General features: G+C 43.0%; 1 protein-coding gene across 3 annotated transcripts in view; it reads right to left on the reverse strand.

Moving 5' to 3' along the window:
• LOC137127310 (plexin-A1-like) overlaps positions 1-24,856 on the reverse strand; it is a 175,857-nt gene that overhangs the window by 142,670 nt on the left and 8,331 nt on the right. For all 3 annotated transcript variants that reach the window (XM_067504146.1, XM_067504148.1, XM_067504147.1), the window contains exon 2: positions 44-1,491. In XM_067504146.1, coding sequence (XP_067360247.1) covers positions 44-1,225 — 1,182 coding nt within the window. In that variant the 5' untranslated portion in view covers positions 1,226-1,491. The remainder of the gene's footprint in view (positions 1-43; positions 1,492-24,856) is intronic.

The raw sequence follows: 24,856 nt of genomic DNA on the forward strand, positions 1-24,856 counted from the left end.
GTATTTGCTTAACAATCAGATTATATAAAAGGTTTGAGCTTACCGAGTTGATGCAGGCAAGCTCCTTGTTGAGCAGCCAGGGCAAGGAGAGTTTCCCATCTCCTTTGTAGCAGGACTGAATCCTTTCTTTGATCTTCTCCTTTATCTTCTTCAGGGTGAACAGGCACAATGCTGACTCTTTGGGTGGTTTGGCCCGATTTTTTTGACCCTGAGAAAAGACTGTGAAGAGGATGTCTTCATTCTCAGAGATCCCCAGAATGTTGGCCAGCTGCCGACCTGGTCGAGCCAAGAAGGCATCCTGCACCAGACGGTATTCTACCCCGTCTTTGGTGCAGCCAATAGGGAACTCAACATAAGAGTAAAACTTGGGGTCGTCCACACAGAGGCGAACAATTTTAGAAGTGAAGAACTGCTCTCCACTGGCATCAGGGGAAGTCAGTTGGGTGTCCAGCTGCATTGTTAGATAGTAGACAAATTGCTCACTGCTGAAACTGTACACGTAATAGATGTCGAAAGCAGGGAACTTGGACAAAGTGTCAGAGGGGATCTTCAGCTGGGAGGAGACAAACTCATCCTGATAGACAAAGCTAAACATGTCAGCATTTTCTTCATTCTCCATCAGCTTGCGGCTGGACAGGGTTGGAAAGTACTCGGACTTGCCGTCAATGGGCGTTCCAATAAATAGTTTGCTTGTAGTACTGTGGGGGGAGCTAATGATCACCCCAGACATGGTACCTGACTCGGCCACGCTGGACAGGTAGTGCTCCTTGCGGTGGTGGGGCTCCCCTAGCTTAAAGAGGTCATCCAGGCGCAGGAATTGGCAGATGCCTTGTGAGGTGCTGCCACAGGCAATGAGCCGGTTTTGTCCATAGTCTATAAGAAGAAGTTTATTCACATTGGGGGTCTGGGCTAAGTCATAGGGGCAGGACTGGACACTGGGCGGAGGGTAGCACTTCTCATTGTCCACCACTGGTCCTGTCATGTGGCTACGTAATTTTGTAAGGTTGCTAGACAGCTTGAAAATCCAGTTAACAGCTCCCACATAGACTTCTCCAGTTTTGTTGTGGATGGCCAGATGTGTGAGCCCCCACTCAGCAGGGGCAAATCGTTTAAAGGGTGAGGGCTGGCCTCCAGAAAAGGATGAGCTCATGATAAGCAAAAGCCCCAACATGAGAAATATGTTCCCCAGGCCAGGGGAAGCCACTGACCGAGCTAGAGGAGACATGTCTGGGCTGTCTAGAGATTAAGTTTAGAGGGATGGGGAAGGAGGAAGAGAGGAGGAGGAGTACAAGCTCTCACACCAAGTCACAAGTCAGAATTTTTTTTTTTTTTCTGATCTACTGTAAAAGAATAAGGTAGGATAGTTTCAGGGAGAGAGAGAGATCGAAGAAGCTGAGAGGGGGAACCAAACTCCTAGTGATCCACTGTCCTGTTTTCTGTGTTGAAAGCCGTCATCAGGATCATCACCCACAGAGGCACAAGATAGGAGCGCTGGAAGGCAAAAAGAAAAAACGTGGTGAGTGTCCAAAGAACATTTCCTATTGATTATGCATTAAGCAGACAGAGAGGCCTAAAAGGCTCACAAATTGCTCGGCCAAAATTAGAAAAAATTCAAGCTGACATTTGCCCCAGTGATAAATATATTATATCAAATCAAGTCTGGAAGGCAAATGTGTGTCGGCATTTAATTATAAGTGAAGATAGCTGGGGAGGCATGGGCCGATTATTAAAGGCTCTGTACACATAATGTGAGTCTTGCTGCAATGAGTTATGGACTCACAACATTGAACTCTTTAATATTTCATATCTTTCAACGTTACCATGGTGGCTTTGGAGGAGGCGTGTGCTTGAAAATGTGCCAGTGGGCACTGTTACATTGACAGCAAGCAATTTATAGCCAGGTCTGCTCAAAGGCTTCCCTGTAATGGTTTGAACAGTATCAACACTATCCAGTAACCCCTTATTGTAATTATGCCTGCACTTCTGGCAGCTTTATCCAGGAATCAGGCTCTTGTGGTAGCACAGCAGGTCGCCAACACACTTCACTGCCCCTCAGGGACCTACGGCTACAATGTATTCTGCATATATATCAGGACAAATATAACTTCAGCAGAGTATTAAACCCTTTGCCTGAGATATACGCTGCCTGTGCAGCACTATTCTTGTTCACAATTCACTGATGATATGAAACGTCCTTATCTAACACACCACTGCTCACTACCTCCCTCAAGACAGCACACTCAAATATGCATGTTTCTTGCTGTTACCTACGTTGCAATGTTGAAAGATCAACAAAGGCAGACTAATATTTCTTTTGAAATAAACTACTGCATTGGCACACCAAGGGTTTATCGGTGTAGGCTCTACAATAAGGTTGAACAATGTCTGCTGATACACACTGCAACATTATCCGTCACCGTTCCAAATTGGTAAATCCAAAACATTCAGCATGAAAACACAAACCAGGTTACAGGGCAAAAGATAAATTGGCAGCTGTTTTTAATGCAGTCATTTAATCTTGCCTCATACGATTGTAAAGTGCTGTTTTGTCATCTGAAACCTTTATGGAAATATTTCTCATACTGGAATTCTGAGATTTATTGATCTGGTCATCAGTGACCACGTTTTTCCTGCCTTACTTTTAACTATACACACTGCTAATATTTTGGTTTACATGGGCCTACTTCCTTTTGTCCCCTCATAAAGGCTAATTCACATTTGAAAAGTACATATTTACTTAAGTCCTCCTTGGGAACCACTAAAATCGTTTCATCCAGTTATGAGCTGTTCATGGATACACAAATGTATTTCACACAACACAAACCATAATCATACATCTGGTATCCCTTGTCAGCCGGAGATGCAGATGGACATTTTATAGTACTGAACAGGGAAAAAGGAGGAGTCACAATGGTTTTGCTCCATGGGCGTCCTCCAACAACAATACAGCGATGATAAGGAGCAAGGTGTGCTGGGTGTGTGCTGCTACTTGACAGGCCAATCATGTTCATGCAATGCCAGGAAATTAGTTCTCCCATAAATACTGATTATGCAAAACAGGTCGCAAACTCTCCCAGGAACCCCACACTTCAATTTCACCTTGACTATCAAAGTGTCTGCACACAGGGTGTTTTATGACCATACCGAATTGGACAAGATGAGAGACACTGCTGAGATACTTGGCGGGTGTTGGATGGTGGGAAAGGGGGCTGAAGGAGGCAAACATAATAAAAAAAATATATAAATATAAATAAATTTAAAAAAAAATTCAAAATCAGACAGGACAAAGAGAAGGGACACAAACAGGAATCATGGTTTCCGCCTCCTGCTGCCCATCTGGTGATCTGCTCAGGAGCACAGCTCTCTGTCACCAGGCACCAAACATTTAGGTCAGGGAATGTGGAGAGTTTACCAAGCTCACATTGATGAATGTGAGAGTAAATCTGTTTCTTTTTTTAACTGCACCACTTGAGAAAACCAGGTAAATTGTGACTTGAAAATGACACTTTTTCAGTTAAAAAATTAAATACCTGCACTCTCATTCACTTTTACCATTTAAAAAGTTTGAGAGACAGAAAAGAGAATGAACAGGAGAGAAGCATAATAGCAGCAGCAGTGTTCATGGAACAGCAAACCATAGCTCAGCTGAGACAAACCCAGGTTCAGGGAGAGGTGGCATTATTTAATTTCTACAAATGAAATCAATGAATGTATGGGGGAGAGAAAAGGGACTGAAGTAGACACTATATGGACAGAAAGACTTGTAGAGAAGAGCTGAGATGTGGGTGAGTAGCAGTGGGAGCCAAACAAGAGGAAGCACTTCTGCTGCATTATAATCAAGGTTCTACCTGCACTTGAATCAAATGGCAGCGATGGTTCGTAGCACCACAGCACAGTAGCTGCAGACAGAAGGGCCTGGGCTGCAGTTATCAGATAGCAGACCCACCCCCCCACCCCCACTCAGATTAAAATGACTCGATGCGGATCGTGGCCTCTTCGACATAAGCAGCCGCAATAAAGTGACGAGCCAGCCTATAAAAAAAGTAATTTCTTGCTCAACGGTACAATCGCGTCTCACGATGAGAGCAGATGTCAATTTAAAGCGTGGCGGCGCGTAGGGAGGCCGGCTGCCTCATTTTCCTTTGTCATTTCCAAGTGAGGGAAAGATACAATGAAGCAGAGTGAATGAGCGAGCAAATGAGAGAGCCTGATAAAGGACGAGAGGGAAGCTGAAAAAAAAAAAAAAAGTAATTCCTCTTCATTTAGGCTAGCTACAGCTTGATGTAGGTGTGTGAGAATCAAACAACAAATTGGATGTGGGATTCTCTGCCTGCTTGTTATTTATCCCCATTATAAGAGGATGACATCACAAAATATACCTCAACAAGCATATGTTAGTACAAAGACAACATCGAGTCATTCATCTCTACAATACAAATGTCAAGCCAACATGAAAGGAAACAGGTTAGATAAAATAATCACACTAATAAAGTTTATGACAATGGACTGCCTCACCTCTGCTTTCCTCCCTGGTCATGGCAGACATGCTGTAGTCAGAATATACTGTAGACTCTCTCCGCTTTTTGCACACATTCCTTTTTCTTAACTTCTCTATTTACTCTCTCTCTTCTTATCCTTCCAAACCTTCTTCAATTTCAATTTCCACCAGAGCTAAAGTGAAACGGTGGGAAGAGTCCTGGAACAAGGTTGTAAGCCGTATCTGGCACATCAAGGAAAAATATGTCAATCATCTCGGGCTGGAGCGAGTCTGTGGCTTCGAGAATAGGGAGCCCCCATATTTGTGGGAGCCAGGGCTGTTATCACTGCAGGGAAAAGCATTAGAGTGGACGGGCTGTAAGGGGCAAAGTTGATTGAATTTGATATCACAATGCCCTATCACTTGACAGGATTATACCCTGTGGGCAAAGGAAAAAGGAACAAGAGACATAAAGGGACACAGAAGACATAACAGAGAGGAAAAAGACAGGAATAAAGGTGTCCATTCAAGGCTTTATGTCTATTTTTATTATTTGATTTAACAGTGGTGGGAATCCTGAGAAGAGACTGGGCGGTGGCATGTTTTCATTTACATTGTGGGAAAATCTAAAAAGGCTGGAAAGTGACTGAGCTGGATAGAGCTCTTCTTCTCACTCTCTTCTCCAGAGAGCTAAACCTGTCCCTAGAAATATTGTTCAGAGCCAACAGCTTCGCTGATTTATTGCCAGTGGCATATCAATTACACTGCTTGTCCACTGCAGGGGAGAAAGGATAGTGGAAGGTGGTGAGAGAAGGATGATGAGGAGGAAGAGCAGCACTATGACAAATTCTCTGCTTTGGATCCCAACATGTTGATTATATCTGGCACAAGGGCAAGAGGAGAGAGGGTGGAACTGAGGATTTAGGGAGAAAAAGGAAAATATAGTAAGGGAGATGAGAAAATGTGTGAGCAAATGAGGGAAAGACTTCAAAGGCACATACACACTCTCTTCTCACATACGAAGACAGTGAATGTAACCAGAGCATAATCGAGAAGTGACGGAGAGGGGTGTGGATTAAAAAGGCACACACTGGGCACACTCCAAGCCAAACACCCATTCTTTCTTCTAAAATGGTATCCACGCACACACAGACAACACACACTTAAAAATGCACACAGAACAGAAGGATGATTCAACCAGTTATGCACATGCAAATCAAAAGGCATACATACAAAAATGAAAAAGGATTCTATCTTAAACTGCCTTCCACCTCTTCACTCTGCACCCAACACACTTCAGAGATTGGAGATTTGCCCAGGGGAGGAAAGGGAGAGGGGTGAGGGGTGGGCATGGAATTGAACAGCACAAAGAGGGGGGAAATGAGTGGTGGAAGAGGGGGTTGGATGATTAGAGAGGAGGTAACATAGAAGGGAGAGCTCTGAGGCCTTAATCCTCTCTGAGGGTCTCCCTAATCTCACCACCACTATCTGCATTTGGGAAGAATGGATTACCATCCCCCGACACACTGATAGATGGATGGACAGATTGATGGAGGGATGGGTGGCAATGCCTGGACAGACAACACATTCACAGACAGATGTAAACACACAATAAGTCTGACTGAGGTTATTTCATTGCATGATTGAATGTGTGGGTTGCTCTCTAAACCCTTGTGGTGCTTTGAAAAAATACACATGTGGGTTTTCAGGTAGGCATAGTGCAGTCTAATCATTTTAGGTCAGGTTAGCGTACCAGTCTTACATATGTCTATTTTTAGAGGCCATCTCAAGTGCTGAGAGGGACAGGAAGGGGGGTGAGACCATATCTAAACCGCACTGAAGCAAAAACAGTCCTCTTAACACCATAAACTCATCACAACACTGCAACAAAGCAATTACTCTGCTGAGGATTATCAAAAACTGTCAACAGCATTGCAAAAACACTACAATATTATAAACAATATCCAAGCCCATCTGTTACTGTCTATGGAAATTTGTTCATAACTTCTCCAGCAGCAGGAAATGGTTTAATAAGTGAATATGAATAGCTTTCTTGTATTGTGTTTAAAGTTAATATAACAAGAAACAGTCACAAATCTGATATTGATTTATGTCATTATCAACTCAATTTCTAAGTAAAATTGTGATATTACAGTATTTAGTAATAGGGTTAACAAGCATTTTTTAAAGTGCCAAAAGCAACCATTCCAATAGCATATTCAAGTCAACCAATGAGCCAAGATAAATTTCAGAGGAGGTAAGACCAATTTTTAATAGCTTGGACAATAAAGCAGTATCATATATTCAGGTATCTTGTATTATTTCCTTCCTGTCCTGGCTGGGGGAACAAGCTGACTGGCAAGTCTTGGAGTGCATAAAAAGCCCTTATGAGTTCTGCTTTAGTGCCAACGTAAATCAGTTTAGTGGAGGACAAGCGCCGATGCCCTTTCTCCCCTTCTCTCTGTGGCCGGTGGCCTGCCAAAACAAATGCCTTGTTCTAGTGAGCAAGTGTGTGTGTGTGTGTGTGTGTGTGTGTGTGTGTGTGTGTGTGTGTGTGTGTGTGTGTGTGTGTGTGTGTGTGTGTGTGTGTGTGTGTGTGTGTGTGTGTGTGTGTGTGTGTGTTGATGTGGGTGTGTGTGTGAGGAAATAAGGCACTGGAACAAATTGAGCCCCCTGTCTTTAAAGCACCTTGCTGGGCTGACATTCAAACTATCAGCCCAGCTGGAGTGATAAAACCTTGTCTCGACCCATCTAGTGGCTATCCTTGACGTGACAGAGCAGAATGCCACCAAGCAGAAAAACTGGCTTCAAACAATGTCCTCGGTTCGTTCTATATTAATTATGCCCAAGTACATTAGCCAAGAATAAATTCTTTACAACAGTTGCTTTACAAGCTCTGGAACATAGAATATTGGAGTTTGGAGATTGTAAAATGCTTTTTGAGAGTGTTGCATGAACAGCTAGAGCATAAAACACATCACAGTAAACAAGAATTAAAAACATGAAACACAGACTTTTAAGACTTTGCACCACAGCCTATCACTTAGTTCCACTGTCTTCCTTGACTTTTTCCCCCCAGACTTGAATCAATAGACTGCACAAGGATGGGGGTAGAAACTGCCAGACAATCCAGTCGCACATTCAAGGGCTGAAGAGGCAATAAGTGCAAGGACAACTGCTTCTCTGACATGTCTGTGTGCGTGCGTACATGTGTGTGTGTGTGTGTGACAGCTGCCACTCCAGGAAGCTAGGCAGACTGTAGGCACTACATAACACAAATTCTTTCTCTCCTAGTTCCCCACACACACACACTCTTCTCTATACACTGACAGAGTTACTTAAGAAGCACTGTGGACACAAGTACCTGTGTGTGTGTGTGTGTGTGTGTGTGTGTGTGTGTGTGTGTGTGTGTGTGTGTGTGTGTGTGTGTGTGTGTATGGTGGTCAATCATACATGTATGTGCATATGTGCCTGTGGTCTTGGGTTACAGTGCACAGTTGTCCCTGCCATCCTGCTATGCCTGCATTTGTCAAATGTGAGACACGAGAGGGGGGGTTAACTACTGAATGTGTGAGTGTGTGTGGGGTATGAAGCAGGAGGCAATAACAGCATGATGCACCACGCGCACACACATTACGACTACACTGACACCAGTTTCTTCAACCTCTCTGAATCTCGAGTCTGCTCCTCACAGGAATGCAGAGGCAATGTGCCTCGGACAAATCTCTGTGTGGAACTCATAACCCCATCAAACAAATACATACTGTGAGTATTTGTGTAAGATAACGTTGTGACAGGTGTGGGTGCCCTATCTTATCCTTTAAATCTCGTCTCTCTTTTGGGGGCATATGGTAGTCAAGTGGTTAAGATCCAGACGTGACCGCAGCATCCGCAGTTGAAGTCCAGGCCAGTGGACCCATATTGCAGTCATAGAGGGAGCCCTTCTCTCTCTTCCCTAATTTCCTTTTTCTCTGTAGTGTCGTTTGTCAAAAGCATAAAAAAAACCTAAAAATAATCTTTAAAGATCCAGGTTCCACTTATATAGCTAGCATTATGACGATATTCAAGGTTTGAACCTATCTTGAGCAGCATGAGATGTATGCACGCCATCTCAGTGCTCTGAATGGTTTATGAACATTGTGTCTGATTTGGCTGCTGAACACTGTGTTGAGCGCCCCAAGGTATCTCCCAGGCATGAAGCCCTTGTCATTACAATAACACATGAAGAGGAGACAGACTGCATTCATCTCCATCTTTACATCTAATCCAATCTTCTCTCTCAAATCCTCGCACTATTTCTTTTTTTCCACTATTGCCAAGCAGATCATTGTGTCAGGTTCTCCATCTTCTGTGACTCACAGCAGAAGTATAAATAAAAAACTAATAGCTTGAACACAGAATATTTACTGATTACAATAAACGAACTGTGAGCATGGTAACATTCTTTCACCCTTGCGTCTTTTCTCTAGGGTGAAATTCCTGGAAAAATAAAAGGCCTTGATGCGAACGAAGACTGAATGAAACACTGCTGAAGCACCCATCGAATAAAACCCGCCCACAAAAGCCAGCACACAGACATGCAAACACAAGGATGCAGGCACCGTCAGATTAGTGGTTTACTCTTAATCTCTCGACTGTGCTTGTGCGACTGGGTCTTTCTTTCCATGACAAATCCTGTGTGTGTGTGTGTGTGTGTGTGTGTGTGTGTGTGTGTGTGTGTGTGTGAGAAGGTGGGAGAGGTAGACAATATTTAGGTCAAGGCCAGAGTATGCCTAAAATGAGTCAAGTAATGCAGTAATAGCCCACACAGCCAGTTCAACATTACAGCACTGGGTCACTATGGTGTGATCACACTGAGCCTGTGCTATTATCTGTAGCATGAAGCTAATGCTTTTCTGTTTAACATGGCTTTAAAGGAGCACACCGCTACAGACAAATGATCCAAAGCACCACTGAAAGGTTGTTCACTAAAGCTTATTCAAATACAGAAATGGTACTAGTAATGGGACAAGTAATAATATAATTAATAATAAGTACACATTATACTGCTATTTTTTTGGATAAGTTAATAACACCTAATAACTACATGTCTTAAACATTTAAGTAGAATTAAAAAAAAAATATATATATATATATATATATATATATATATATATATATATATATAAAAATCAATGCTCCAAAACATATATTTACAACTACACATTTTAGCCAGTTCTTTATATATTTTGGCACTTTGTTTTTTATGCCATCACTGATTGCATTCTCTCCAACATTCTAGAATTACAAATGACCACACACAAAAAACATCATGTAAATGATATTAGAGAAAAACCAGGCTTGGGGTTGATTCTAATAGGAACCAAAATTTTCCCGTATAATGACATCATGAACAACAACAACAAAAAAAAAAAAAAAACACTCACACACCTAAAGGCGTCAGATATACTTGCTTTTTACTCAACATGGTGCCCTCTTGTAGCGTGCAGTGTAGTATAACCAGAGGGACAACAGGATGGGGATATACTTGCCTGCCCAGACTACCCCATCTACATGCCTGCTATTTATGTCACCCAAGCAGTTTTCTCTTCCATAATCTTAACATTAACCCTAAACTTCCAACACAAAACAAAAAAAGCACCTGCACTGATATTAGTTGTCTACCATGTGACGTGGAAATGGTCCTAGTAGATAATGGTCATCACACACCCAGATGCATCCATGTGACTGCCTGTGATGACTCAAATCAACAGTGAGCAATACCAGTCAGGATGAACACCAACCACAAAACATCCTGGTGGTTTTCACACGGTCATCCTCACCGCCAGTTTAGTTGTGGTGGTGTAATTCTCTCAAGCTGGTTGTACAGGTGTTGATGTCATGAAACCATGTGTGAGGACAGGTTACATCAGCGGACTGCCTAAAATTATACAACAATGGTAAATTGAAGACATTGTTGAAGAATATACTGTATACTGTCCAGCAAAAGACTTAACGTCTTTATGTTATTAGATTGTGATAAAAGATGTGCTGTACACGGTGTGCTCATTTACTACATCCATACATGAATAAAGGCTGTGTTCTGAGATCTTACTGTAACAACTAAGCTGGTGTATTCCTGAAAGTGTTGCTTATATTCACCCAGCTGAGTTCACTGTGTTGGAATGCAGTCTGCTCTGCCTGAAACAGCTCATTACCAAACACTGCTGTCCTCAACTGCAACTCACTCCTCCTACTTTCTCTTCCTCACACCCTCTATTTATGAGCTTGATTGACCTTTGACACTCAGCATGCTGGAGTGCGCTTGTGCTGCAGTGTTTACGAAAAACTTGCTAGAGATAGTTGACTGTTGTAAAAATGGGTGTGCCATCATAAATCTCCTCTAAGGATTTTAAGGGCCGTGCTGTTGATGGTGTTAGTGGCTGGAAGAGGTGTCGATTCAAGGAGAAAGACATTAAAAAGAATCACTGGCTCCTTTTGTTTTAATGGTGCCATAAACGTAGCCTCCCCTTTTTGGAGTTAGCATTTTCAGAGTGAGCTTACACTGCCAACACTGTCAGCGTTAGATGAACGGTCAACTTTTCTTGAGATTGCACAAGCATTTGGCCACAGCGCCTGTTATGATGTATCTCCTATAAACCAACAGCAAGAGAAGCAAATGAGAAAACTTTTCTCACCATTAATATCAACCTTTAAGATCACATTAATCTCAGCCAAGCTCCAACCTTGGAGAGCCAAAGAGCTCATTGGTTGAGAATGAATGAGAAAACTAAAAGCAAATCCAGAGTTCATTCTGTCCTTGGCAGTGACATTAATGTGTTATCACTGGTCTTTTTGTTGACCCCAAGAAAGTAAAGAAAAATTCATCTGTAGATAAAGCTATCAACACTAGAATACTTCTTTTAATTGACCTTATTGGCATTACATCAAAATGGAATAGAGCCCTGACTGGAGCACTTGAAAAACTTAACACAAGTCCGAGCTCAGATCTTCTGAGCTACAAATTCGTCTGGTGCACTATCACACTCAATAAGGTCTTCCCTTCATATTTTAATTCAGACAGACAGAAAATTTACCATCTGCTGCCCTTTTTTCTACTGCTCTGAAACATTACGTCATTCAGCACATGTTAAATGACAACGCACAAGCAAAAGCACTCATACACACCAACGCTGGTACAAATGGCTAAGCACAGTGTATCTGTGCTGGTTCACTATTGACTCGGACAGCATCCTTATCCATCTTTGTCTATTAAGGCCCATATTGCTTCCGGACGTGTGCTGTTGAGGAGTATTAGTGAACCATATCATTGCTTATGACTACATGGCTTCATCTTTTGTTCTAAATGCTTTAAGACAGGCGTGTGGCTTCTGACACATCGTGTTTAGCCGATTTATGACCTCAGATGGGTCACAAGACATCATAGATAATGCAGATGTCTGGGCTTGGGGGAAATGCTGGTTCAATTCCTTAACAGGGATAAAAACAAACAAAAAATACAACTATGCTGTTGATAAACCGTCACCTATCGATTGTTTTTTAAAACCCAACTCACATTGTTACCTGCACTTTCACCTGTACTTTCAATACAGTTGCCATGAAAATTACGAGACACTGGACAACAAAGAAGCTGCCACAAAAACAAAGTAAGCCACATGGTCAGACTCCTCACACATACACAGGATGATCCGCAACAGCATGGAGACTATACCAAGCTACTGTCAAGTCCAAGAACTCCATGGGACAGGAACATTCATTTTGTCTAAATGGCACAGTTGCATCAGTTGCCAATGGCATTTATGTTCAGTCGTTGTTCAGTCAAACAAAATAAAGCTCATCTATCTGGGCTGTTTTAAGCTCAGAGCCACGACACAGACAAGAGACAAAGGCTGCCAACTGTACAAGTGAGTGTATGTGACCACACACTATGGGCAGTAAATACGATAAAGACTATAGCAATGACAAGGTTTCAACCTGTCCGTGAGAACAGGGACGATTACTTATTTATGCATTTATAGATCTTTAACAACTAGAGTCTTTTTAGAAAGTAGGCAGAAAAAACCTGAATGAGACAGTAGGCTGGATAAAAGAATGAAAAATATAACAGAAGAGAGTTAGAATGAGTAAGAATGTAATAATCAGACGAGAGAGAAAATGGTGCAGGTGAAAAGGCGAGGTGATGAAAATGGAGAGAAAAGAGGGAGTGATAGAAGGGTGAGATGAGAGGAGCCGATGATACTTTTTCAGATAGCCAGCGAGGCGGAACAAGGAGGAATGGAGAGAGATAAGAGGAGAGCAGTCTGTGCATGTTTAGCTAAAAGGGAAACTTTTTTCCCCTCAGCTTGTGGGCAACTGAGTGCCTGTCACAGAACTACAGCCAACACCACTTCAACTTACACAAAGTACTTTAAAACAAAACCCTCTATGGTTTAGCACTACAACTTTCACAAGGATTTCACTTATTTTAGTTTTAATCAAATGCTTCAATAGTCAAAGATTTATCGCTACACAAGCTTTAAATAACAGTGGCTGGGAGTCTTCTTGTCATGGGTGAAATCTGGTACTTGGAAAAAAAAATTGTAAAAATCTTTCATCTTGCTCCATTATTATTTCATATCTGAGTAAAGTCGGCCAGTCAGGCTTCAGAGACATCATTCCACTATACTCAACGGACATCACAGCCTCACAGGTTGCTTACAGGTTTTTCCCCGCACCTGTGAGAAGCAGCGCCTTAATAAACAAGTGTTGTTATTCTGAAAGTTTAACCTTAACAGTGAAGCTGTGAGTGTGATTTTTTACACAACACCTACAGTCTCTGCCTTTTCTTATGCTAATGAGGTGTTTAAAAAAAAAAAAAAAAAAAAAAAAAGAGTTTTAAATTTTGTTTAACAAGGATAAACATGTATCAAAAGGTACATTTATGTTATAGTTTGAAACATTGCATGTCTGCTAGAGCTAAAACAAACCGTTTCCATTTGATTCAAGTAGCCCTAAAGAATGTAGACTTTTTGAGTGTTTTGACACTGACATTTCTAGTGTTTTAGGGACCAAACAAAAAAATAACTGATGACTCAATATTAAAAGTAATCATTAGATGCAGTCCTACCATCTGAAATCAACTTTGTGGACTGAAAGAAACCAACTAATGGGAAGAAAAAATTCATGCACACTGTGTCAAACTAGCACTTGTTAAATAAGAATGTGGGGAAAAGTACATTTTCCTGTACAACAGCATATTAGTTTAACGATGAACTTGAGGTCACAGCCTAACAACGTTTCCACCCAAAATAATCCTAAAGTCTACGTAGAATTTTAACTCTTCCATTTCATGAACAAAAAGTCAGAGCTGTTTGAGAGACGCCTGGCTAGTCTTGGAACTCTCCCAAAGGAAGGGCCGGGTCTACTGGTCGGTCCAGAAGGACGAGAAACATAAGCCATTGTGAGTCACACTGACAGGGCACACAAAGGGAGGGAGCAGAGAAGTTCAACGGAAGACACAACACCTAGCAATCTGGTGCACACGTTCATTAGGTCATATTACTAAGACTGTCTTTCAACCTGGCAGACAGAACAATTAATAAAGCTGGTGCTAGTGTAAACAGGGTGTGTGTCTCTGCGAGTACTGCAGGTGTCCGACAGTCTTTATTCTCGTCTAAGTTTACATTGGATCTAAATGTAGTAAGTGGCAGAGGAAGGGAAAGAGATGAATAAATATAGAAAAAAAACTGTAGTAACAGGCGGTTGAGGGACAAAGCCATAACTGCCTCCACAAAGCTTGTCAGTATCATAACAACAGAACCCAGACGAAGAAGGAGCTTTGGGAAGGAGGAAGAGAGTATGGGGGAGGATCACAACAGACATGGAGAGAAAGAAAAACACAGAGGGGAGACATGTTGGAAAGACAGAAATGTGAGCACAGAGGAGTAGAGATAAGGAGACTGGTGGGAGCAGGAGAAGATGAGAAGAAGAGTGGTGAGTGAGAGGAATGTATTTGGAAAAGAAGGGAGGAGAGGAACAAAGACAGCAGAGAAGAGGGCGTCTTGCTCAACACAACACTGAGCTAGATATGAACATTCAAACCCATAACTGCGGCCTATAGGACGTCTTGCAGCACTCAAAAGAATTCACAAAGAACACAGGCTTCACTCCACCAAGCCCCCGCAGAGTAACAGAACAGAACCCAACAGAGAAGATGACGAAAACTGGCAATTTTAGTCTCAGGTCAGAATATTGCTGTGCACAACAGACACAAACTCACTGGGGGACAATCAGGGGAAGACAAGTAGGACTTTACTTCCAGAGGCTTTAAAAAAAGTGTTAGAATGTTATTTGCCCCAGTCTGATTAAGTTTCCTCTCTGTTTCTATTGCCTTCCAGCTTGCTGAATGAGCACCCCGCTCCCTCCACATCTCTCCACCCCCTCCTTTGCATTCTCTGCCGGCCACATCGCCATTGAGTACAAATATATCACAGTATAACCAGTCAGGCAAATGACCTGCCATGTACTGTGGTCCTCCAGGGACCTACTGCCACTCACACTTCCCCGAACCCTAGCATATTTCAGCCACTCACTGCCACTTTGGAAGCAGATTGAAAATATAGCTCAGGCGTTGTTCAAGCGCCATTATCGAACATGTTGGGGTGTTTATGCATATGGAGCCTCTCTGCTTCAAAGTGAAGTCGATGGCATCTGTAATGATGCTAGAATTGTTGGGATGTAAGCCAACGCTAGGAAGCAGAACAGGATGGAGCATGTCATGGGAGCTTTTAGTTTCACGTATAGTCACATACAATGGACACATATTGAAGTGTTCATTTAATTCCTCTTAGGGATGAAGCGGTATGTGCCGACCTCCTGTGTATTGCCAGCCTTGTTATGCATGAATTCTCTTTAGCAAAGCAACTGACACAAAGCTTTTTCGTTAAGTCTGATGTGTGAAAGAACAAGTAACCTTTTGGTCTCCAATAAATCACTTTGCACTGTGAAAAATCTGTTCTACAAAGCTCTGGAATTAAACTACAACCTAATATGCTTTTGTACAAGTGGGCCTTGACCTATTATTTGACAAACACTGTTTGATAATGGATTCAGCACTAAGCTGGTCTCCATCCCCACACTGCAATCCACTTTCCTCTGTAGGTCGTCTGACCCTTCCCTTGATGTGCTGAAGGATGGTTTGTATGATCTGTTCTGGCTTGTTAGAACTCATGTGATTTCACAAGGGGGAAAGGTTACGTTTCGCGTGACAACAAGAACCTGTCACCAGAGTTGTGGTCGAGACCTCAACCCATAATGCCCGAGCAGAGAGACACAGTGAAGGGAGAGCGAGAAAGAGACATCCTCAAAGGATCGCTCCTTCTCTCTCTTTCGCTCTCTTGAGGAATACTCAAGTCTCAACCTGCACGCTTCATTTGAATTTCAACGGCTGCATCAAACTCAGCAGTGACACACATACACACACAGTAGGTTTTCAGCTCAGTCGTCCAAGAAAAAGCACATTTTCCGTGAGAAGTGACACATGAATCGTGAATTTGTGTGTCATAGAGGTGGCTTGCTATACGCCCTGACCTTTCCAAGGAGAGAACGAAGTGAATCCATTTCTCCTGGCAGTGTTTGTATGAAGCGCTATGAAGCAGCAATTATTAAAGCCTAATGAATAACTGGGACAAAACAAAGCGCCCGCACACTGCAGCTCACCCAAAAGGCTACATTAGCATCTTAAATGCAAATAAAACTTACTAGACTTGCAGACAGGTCGCTCTTGGGAAAAAACAAATAAAATTCCATCTCCCTAACCTGTATGCAGACTGAATGTATGCAGAGCAAACATAAGCCACAATGATCCATCTTTGTATAGGTGGTTATTCCTAAAAAAAAAAAAAAGAAATGGGAAAGAAGGAGAAAAACTAAAAGTTTACAGTTATGAGGGCTAGTTGGTCAGTTTAGACAACAATTGTTGCATTTGCATGGCAGAGGTTGATAGTTTCTGGCTTAGCCCAGATGGCTTTTTTTCAAATTCAAATTAAAAAACAAACAAACAAAAAAAGGATATTGTGCAGCTATGTGGGGCTTAACAGGCACACTACAACATGGAGCATCTCCTTAAGTTGATTCATAAGAGATTGACCACAACCAATCTGACCCCCACCAAAAACTTTGTAAAGCTGTTATGAAGTCAAATGAGAGAAATCCTGGAAAGCTTGAAATGCAGTAAACATTTATTTTACAAGCTCCCATCTGAGTGCATGACCAAATCTCTTACTTCACAATGGTTTTCTTAGTCATCCATCTGTGCATGGACTGTTGTTGTTGTGGTTGAATGGTCTCGCCATTAGGTACCAATGTACAATTTAATGCACAGCTATGCATAGCTACTGCTATGAATAGTACTTTCTACAAGATTATAATTACTCAGTTCTTCATTTAAAACTGTCAGGAAGCTGATAATTCTACCACGTATTTATTAAGGAGATCATCATACTAAGAGATGGTTCTAATGTTTTGGCCATGCAATGACACCACATTTACCCAGTGAGTGGAGTTATTTCTGCTATGTGTGTGTACTGGGGGGGGGTGGTCCTCTGGGAAAAATGTGTCAGCTTGATCCACAGCTTGGATGAGGCGCTTACCACCGCCTAGCAGCATGAACATGACATGGCACAATGTGAAGCAGGGAGGTGTAAGATGTATGGAGTGTGAAGGAAGAGAAAGTACTGTGTGTGCAGTATGGACATTGTCTTCTGTGGTCACTAAAGTATGGTCAAGCATTCAGGCACTAAATAAACACAAATCTGCACACACACATACAGACGCGTGGCTCTCCTGACAGGCATAAAGCCCAACAAGAAAAACTGTGAAACAGGATCCTTAACCCATTTCCTGAAACTGTGAAGTCAACAGTCAAACTGTTCCTAACACACTCCCAGAACATCGGAAATGAGGGAAAAATAGCTTTCCCTGACATCTACTGAGCCTCTTTGGCATCTCTATGCAGGTTTTACACTTACACACTAACTCAATGTGATCTTGAAGAAGTGGCACTAAGAAAGCATTTTAGTTTTTCTCTGTAGTGGCAATTTAAATGTGGCACCACTTTTGAGCAGCAACAGGAGGTAAATTTAGAGTTAAAAAAAGAAATGGGAGACAGAGCATGTGGTGCAACAATACGATGCAAAAAACCCCACAGTGTCTACTGAGGAAAAAACAATATCTAGTCTTCGTTTTAAATTTTCATCTTTCACCTGCAACCTCTGCACATGTGCATAACTTTACAGACAAACCAAGCACACAATCTGAGTGTGTATACAACATCACAGCTGATGCACAGAGCAAACAAACTAAAAGCCTTCCCCCTCTCTCACAAACACACACACAGACATGGGGCTGGGGCTTTACCGCAGTGGCGCCGGGGAAGGGCAGGCGGCAGCAGCTACTAATTAAGAGTGGTTGGCTGAAAAGCTATAGTTAGGGCTGGAGCTGAAGGGCTGAGGAGAGTAGGGCGACAGGTCTGACACTGTGTGTGTGTGTGTGCTACTACTGGCCCCGGGGCTATAAGCTAGGGCCCCACATCATGTCTTGCTGACTCAGATTCAACACTGTCTGTCAGGCTGCAATACTGCTGGTACAGCTAACAGGGGACAAGGAGGAAAACAATTCACTATGTTTCAGAGCATCGTTCAGTTTCACTTCCTCTTTTGTGCTTTTTATTCCCTGGCTCCAGCCACCCTGTCATTTTCTGTCTCCCCCTCTTTCCTCCCCACTTCCTCATGCAGTCAATACAACTCAATAAGCATTATTGGCAATGAATGTGTTTGCAGAGAGGGGTTGGGGATTACAGTGGGGATTCAAACAGGAAATACATTTGGTCTGACTGGTGAGCGTTTGATAAGCACTTCCTGTGATACTCCAAATCAATCTTTTTCCTGTCTCGTTCTTACTGTATTGTTTGTTCTAACTTGTGCTGGATGTTCCGGTTCTACTGTAAAACCACTGAATCAGACTTGTTGAACAACTTTAGGACTTAACAGTTCTGTACTGACTCACTGCATAACAAAGTGAACAAACACAAACAAGAAAGATGACACTTGTCATGGTCTCAGATATGCTCATAGATGTATAGTAGTCTTTTAAAATGCTCAAACTGAGCCATTAAAAATACTTTAAAAATGTCAATTGTGACAGTATAAGACTTTTGACAGTATAAGACTTTTGGATTAGTGGGCCCGCCAAATAACGTTGGCGGGCCCACTAATCTTATTGTTGTACCTGGAGCATAAGTGGTGAGCTTGATGTCAAATGCTCCCTTTTGATTTTTTGTTTCTCATTTGCTGCCACCTTAAGCCTAAAATGCTAGCACTTGACATTTAGGTTTAGAGCAGTTTTTAAAGTCAAGTACCATTCTCATGCATGACATCAACAAATAGTGTGAAGTGCAGTCAAACAGACCTGACATGACAGCATTCAAACATGGCTACGTATTGAGCAGACTCCTTTCAGTTACCGCTGCCAAGGTGCTACATTCTCAAAATGTCTGAACGGCCAAGAATGGAAAGTGACATCGCTGACATTCGGATGCTTTGTACCGTGGGAGGGCGAAAGCCCCAAAAGCCATTTTAATGCACCAGGTCTTCCTCAGGACAGAAGTTTACTGTAGTGCTGGCTACAGACACACACACACGCTCGGTTATGTTTGCAGTCTAAACAGAGTGTTATGGGAGAGTGTGTCAGTTTATTGTCTGCCTGTTCCTCTTTCGGTGTTCCCTGATGTTTACCTGTGCAGAACAATGGACTTGCCTGGGAAAACTTGAGCACGGGAGGTCTAAGCCTCTGTCCTTTTTCAACCATATATTACAATTCTGTTTGCATTTCCATGATTCCTTCATAGAAGTCTCTATGGTACACAGCAACTTGGCCTGCAGTGTATGTTTTAACTGGACATTCACACATCTGGACTATGGTTACTCCCAGACAGGCGTCCCCCAACACAGCCCTTATAAAGATTCCGAGGGGAGATCTATACTTTCAAATTCCACATTTACACTGGCTGTTTTTCTAGTTTGCCATCACTCTCCAGAGTTCCGACGTGTCACTAATAAAAACACTTGTGGATAGAAACAAACAAATCAGTTGAGATGTCAAATTCATCTGCCCCCCACTGTATATGTGTGTGTGTGTGTGTGTGTGTAATTATTCCAGTGCCTATTTATAAAGAGTTCTCTAAAATCGCAAACTCTGTACAAAAAGAGACTTTTATTTCATGAGAGGGGAAATTGTATCAAAAACAGTCTCAAGAAGCACAGCGTGTTATCATGACTAAATGCTGTGTAGCTCTTCATTATGTGAGCTCGACAGACACAGACAGCGAGAGAGAGCAAGAGAGAGCAAGAGAGAGCGAGAGAGAGCGAGACAGCGAGAGAGAGCGAGAGAGCAAGAGAGAGCGAGAGAGAGCGAGAGAGAGCGAGAGCGAGAGAGAGCGAGAGAGAGCGAGAGAGAGCGAGAGAGAGCGAGAGAGAGCGAGAGAGCTAGAGAGAGCGAGAGAGAGCGAGAGAGCTAGAGAGAGCGATAGAGAGCGCGAGGGAGAGAGAAAGAGCTGAAAGGCCTGTGCTGTGCCCATCCATGCTTTGGCCCAGTGCCAGGCCTGTTCCGACAGAGGAAGAGAACGAGGGAACGGGAGTGTGTTGTGAGTGTGTGGGGATGTGTGTGAGGGGGCAAACATTCCCCTGGCAGGATCCCCGGGACTCGGTGGAGGGCAGGGTTCAGCCGCTGAAGGAGAGGCTGCGTGCCCGGCAGTCAATTAGCGGCTTGCATTTACACAACAAATGGAGCTCCCACAGTTTCTCTAGCGCACACACAGACACATACACACTCACACACACCACTTATGAGTGTATCCACTCAGCACTCATCAGCACACGCCAACGCAAGGTCAAAGAGAAGGGGAGGAAGAGAGAGAGAGAGAGAGAGAGAGAGAGAGAGAGAGAGAGAGCGCAAGAGAGAGAGAGCGAGAGAGACCAGCTATCTGCTGGAGTGCTACTCTACAAATACTAACTCCGGCTGTATCAGAAGCAGGAGCAGGGACACAGTGAGTCCAAAGTAAAAAAAATCTCTGCTGAACACTGCAGCTATGATACAGACATGAATACTTCCACACAGGGAATTCTAAATTGTGTATAAAGACAAAAAAAAAAAAAAACAAGCCGGAGCTGAAATTATTTGTTATTTGATCCTACAATTTAATAATCAACAGTCTTCAACTATGATCAGCCAAATGTTTAACCTTTATGCAAAATGTTATTGTCCATACCTGTTTAAATACAATAAACCGTGGTCACTGTCATTCTCCTTTGGTGCCTCGGCACATTAAATATAAATAGTTTGATTACCTCAGCAGGTACAGCCAGCATCACACATGAGGGGACACCAAATTAATCCAAAACAAAAATTTACTTAGAGGCTTGTTAATGTAATGACACTGGCAGCAGCCAAACGGTAACTCAGTATGATTAGTCAGAGTGTGACTAAGTCTAACTCTGACGTGAGGCTACTTACTAGATCACTGATGCTCAGCTTGCCCAGAAAAAACAGGAAAACGAAAGAGAATGAAAACGGACAGTCAATGGAGACAGTCAGGCAGAAAATTCAGGGCAGTAGTGACAGACGTCCCTTTCAGACATTTAGCTTCACCCAGAAACCTTGTGAAAAATTGCCATGTCAGGGTGAGATGTGAGCAGGAGCTAAAGTCAATATTGTTGACTCAATACAGTTGATCAGGCAATACCCCTGTCAGGACTGAGTGAAATCCCCTCAAGTCTTTTTTTTTTTTGCAATGCTAGTGTAAAAACACTTTTTGAGGGCAGCTTTTCAAAAGGCGACAGTAAACATCCATGTAGGGTGAGAAACACTATAAAAGACGCGGGACAATTGTTAGTCACAGTTGCAATAAGACATTTACACAGTAGTAGCCACCACAGTACAACGTGAGACCTTCTCAGGCTGCACCTAAGCCACGAGAGATCATTACATCATGCACAAGTGTAGTCCAACAGTCATATACATACATACAGTCTGTCAGTATACCCTGCTGAAGCTTTACAGTAAAAATACTGATGGAACCTGTCAAAGCATTAAACTACAACAGAAAAGCTGGAACAGGAAGTGACAATGACAGTACATTTTACCGGTGTGTTTAGTATAAATAGTCTAACATAGACGGTCAAGCATTCACTATATCCTATTATGTGTGTGCCAGGAGCTTAAGACAGGAGACATTCACTGTCTCTTTTTACTTCCTCTGCTCCTCCTAACCATCTGTCATTTACACCCATTGACATTCAGGTGAGAGCTGTCTTGTCTGCAGGAGGCATTTCTGTGTGTGTGTGTGTGTGTGTGTGTGTGTGTGTGTGTGTGTGTGTGTGTGTGTGTGTGTGTGTGTGTGTGTGTGTGTGTGTGTGTCAGTTACACTGGAAACAGCCTGCCAAAGTTAATGGGAGTAAGAAGTGTGTCTATACTGCTGTTGATGAGGTCCTGAGTTTGGAGTGTGTGTATACGAATCTCATCACCGGCGGGATGGCTCGCTAATGCCAGTGTCTCTTCGCCTATTTATCCTCTATCCACTCTATCCATTCATCCTCTCTGGCTATACATCAATCTATCACGGACAATTATTGGTGAAACGAGACCAGAGGTAAGTGGATGAGAGGTGACCTGCGCCACGCAGCAATCAAACCCCAAACCATCTCTCTCTCTCACCCCGCCCTTCCATTACCCTCTTTTCCTCTCCCTCCAGCTGTGCTCTGAATAGACCCTTAAATCACTCGGCCCAGGCCCTTTGATTGGTTGACCTCTCTGCATGATTAAACAGCCATTTTCATCACATCCTCCATAGGGGAGGGACAGGATGAGAAAGAGAGAGAGGGCGACAAACTGATAGAAGAGGTGAGCGAGCACAACCAAATGGGATCCTTTCGTGACAGTGACAGACATCTGGATCGGAGGAGGTAAAGGCAGAAACAAGCTGGTGTGATTAGCGCTGTGAGCCTTGAGCAGAAATCACTACGAGATCTGTATGACGATAAACTGACACCTTGGTAATGGCAAATGTAAGAATAGTTATTGTAATACACAAAATCTTCAGTTGACGTTGGCACCAACTAGTTTGAGCTGGTCGACTGGTTAAATATCATTTGTTATTGTAGCTACTCTTAACTTAATTATATTGGATTCAAATATTAGTATTAAAAATTGGATGCGAGTAGAATTTGGTCAGTCAGAGATTATGATTATACAATAAATGTATTGCAGTCCAACAGCAAGTTTAGGGTTCATACTCAGTGTTAATATCCTGTGTGGCATGCAGTAAATAAGCAGGAATCATAAGATATATTTGCATTGTTTGTATTTTGCTGGTGATCAATAAAATTTGTCAACAGCACTTTAATAGAAACTGAAATGCTTGTAGCATACTGTAAAGTGGAACTGCTAACAAGAGATCATAGGGTCGTAAGCAGCATTTCTGTGACCAGCAGAACTTAACACTAATTCCCTGAAATCCCCAGTCTAAAGAGTGGGAGAGTTTAATTTCTTCCTCTTCCCTGAAATCAAACTTCTTGTCCGGTAAAAATCGCCACCCCCTCGCAACATCTGTTTGGTTTCCAAATAAAAAAAGCTCTAAAGCTGGTGTGGCAGGGTGGCACAGGCAACAGCAACTGTTCCAATGCTGCATTCAGCCCTTAATTAAAGTTTGTCTCAGTTTCTCTCAGTTTTCCTCCGATCCCTACACACTCTCTTCATCTCCGCCCTGCCTTGCATACAAGAGTTTCACTACAACATCATTATTTATTATTCTTTGGTGCAAACTGCCTTGTTGCTGTGCTGAGTTAGCTGTGCTGCCAAGTTCCCTCCCTCACTCCTCTGTTGTCTTCTTTCCCCTCAGTGGTTCCTGGCCGAGGTGCAGGCTCTGGCATCATTTTGTTCAGATTTTTTGTATCCCGCCCTTTCACAAATCTCAACGCTCAAGGCTTTTATGTTGATGCAGCTACAAGCAGACAGGGAGATGGGCTACTTTTCAAACTGTGTCTGTGTTGTGGCCAAGTTTGACTGCAGCGCTGATTGCCGAGGGCAGGATGAGGTGTGCCTCATGAATGAGCTACAACCAGCTTGTGCCATGCTTTGCAACATGCACACAAAGCACCGGTTGCACACAAAGCACCGGTCACCGGATAGCTAAAGTTACCCGTGAACAAAGCTAAAGTATGTTTCGGCTTCATGAGGCCTTGGGTCTTGGTTTTCTACCTTTTTTTTCTTAAAAAGTATTCATCAGTTTTATTCTATTGTTTTCAAGCTACACTAACATTCAGTTTTTCCTCAAGTGCCAGTTGGACAAATACTATTTGTCATGTACCAAGGGCAGGCAGATAGTCTTCTGGTGCACCAGGGGCCATGTCACACTGATCTCAAGAGCCAAATGAGGTCACACTGGGGTAACAATGGAGAGTCGAGCCACTCAACTAGAACAACCGCATTCCTCCATATGCAACGGGAACCGAGACATCATAGAACTTGGTGAGGCAAGGAGGGAGGATGGCCCTGAGAGAAATGAAATGACTCCTCCCAGCTGACACGCATCAGCACATCACACCAGTCACAAGTTACACACCCTATTACATCTGGAATGTGGCGGCCCAACAAGAGCTGAATGGTATTTCTGACGAATTCCTTCAGGTTTGCTGGCTGCTTTGTCACATACTCGCGCTCCTTACCCACCCTAGCAAATCTACCAGCTGGGATAGTAGACATACTGGGGAAAACATAAAACTAGTTAGAAACAAGGAGTAAGCAACATGCAGAGATGCTCTTTACTACCCTAACTCCCTTCACATGTGACACCTCCCGGTAGGGGGGAGAGGATCCCAGGGTCAGAGGTCACTCGGCGCAACTGGAGCTATCATGGCACAGCAATGTGCAGTTCGCACTCACACCCACCAAGTCGCCCAACCCGCACATTAATAATAATAATAATAATAATAATAATAATAATTTATAAAGTATGTAGTAATAGTTCAGAGGTTCGCTCCTGGCTGGGCAAAAAGCAAAAACAGGGCCCTGACAATAAAACATCCATGGCCCCACTCCACCTTTAAAATAGGGATCAGTCTAACCTTTGGCCTCCTCCCCCTATTCCAGCCCTCCTTCCAGTTTGGAGGTCTCCTCCTCCTCTTCTATTTTTTTTCATGTTACGATCAACACCCCACCCCCTTCTTGGCGGTCCACTATTGTCTGAGCTTGAGTACTTACTCCCCCTGCTATGCTTTCCTCTCCTCCGCAGGGGGTCGAGGAGGCAGAGACAACTTAAAAGCACCACCACGACCTACATCGCTGCTG

This window comes from Channa argus, chromosome 5, assembly GCF_033026475.1.
Source record: "Channa argus isolate prfri chromosome 5, Channa argus male v1.0, whole genome shotgun sequence".
Classification (NCBI taxonomy): Eukaryota; Metazoa; Chordata; class Actinopteri; order Anabantiformes; family Channidae; genus Channa; species Channa argus.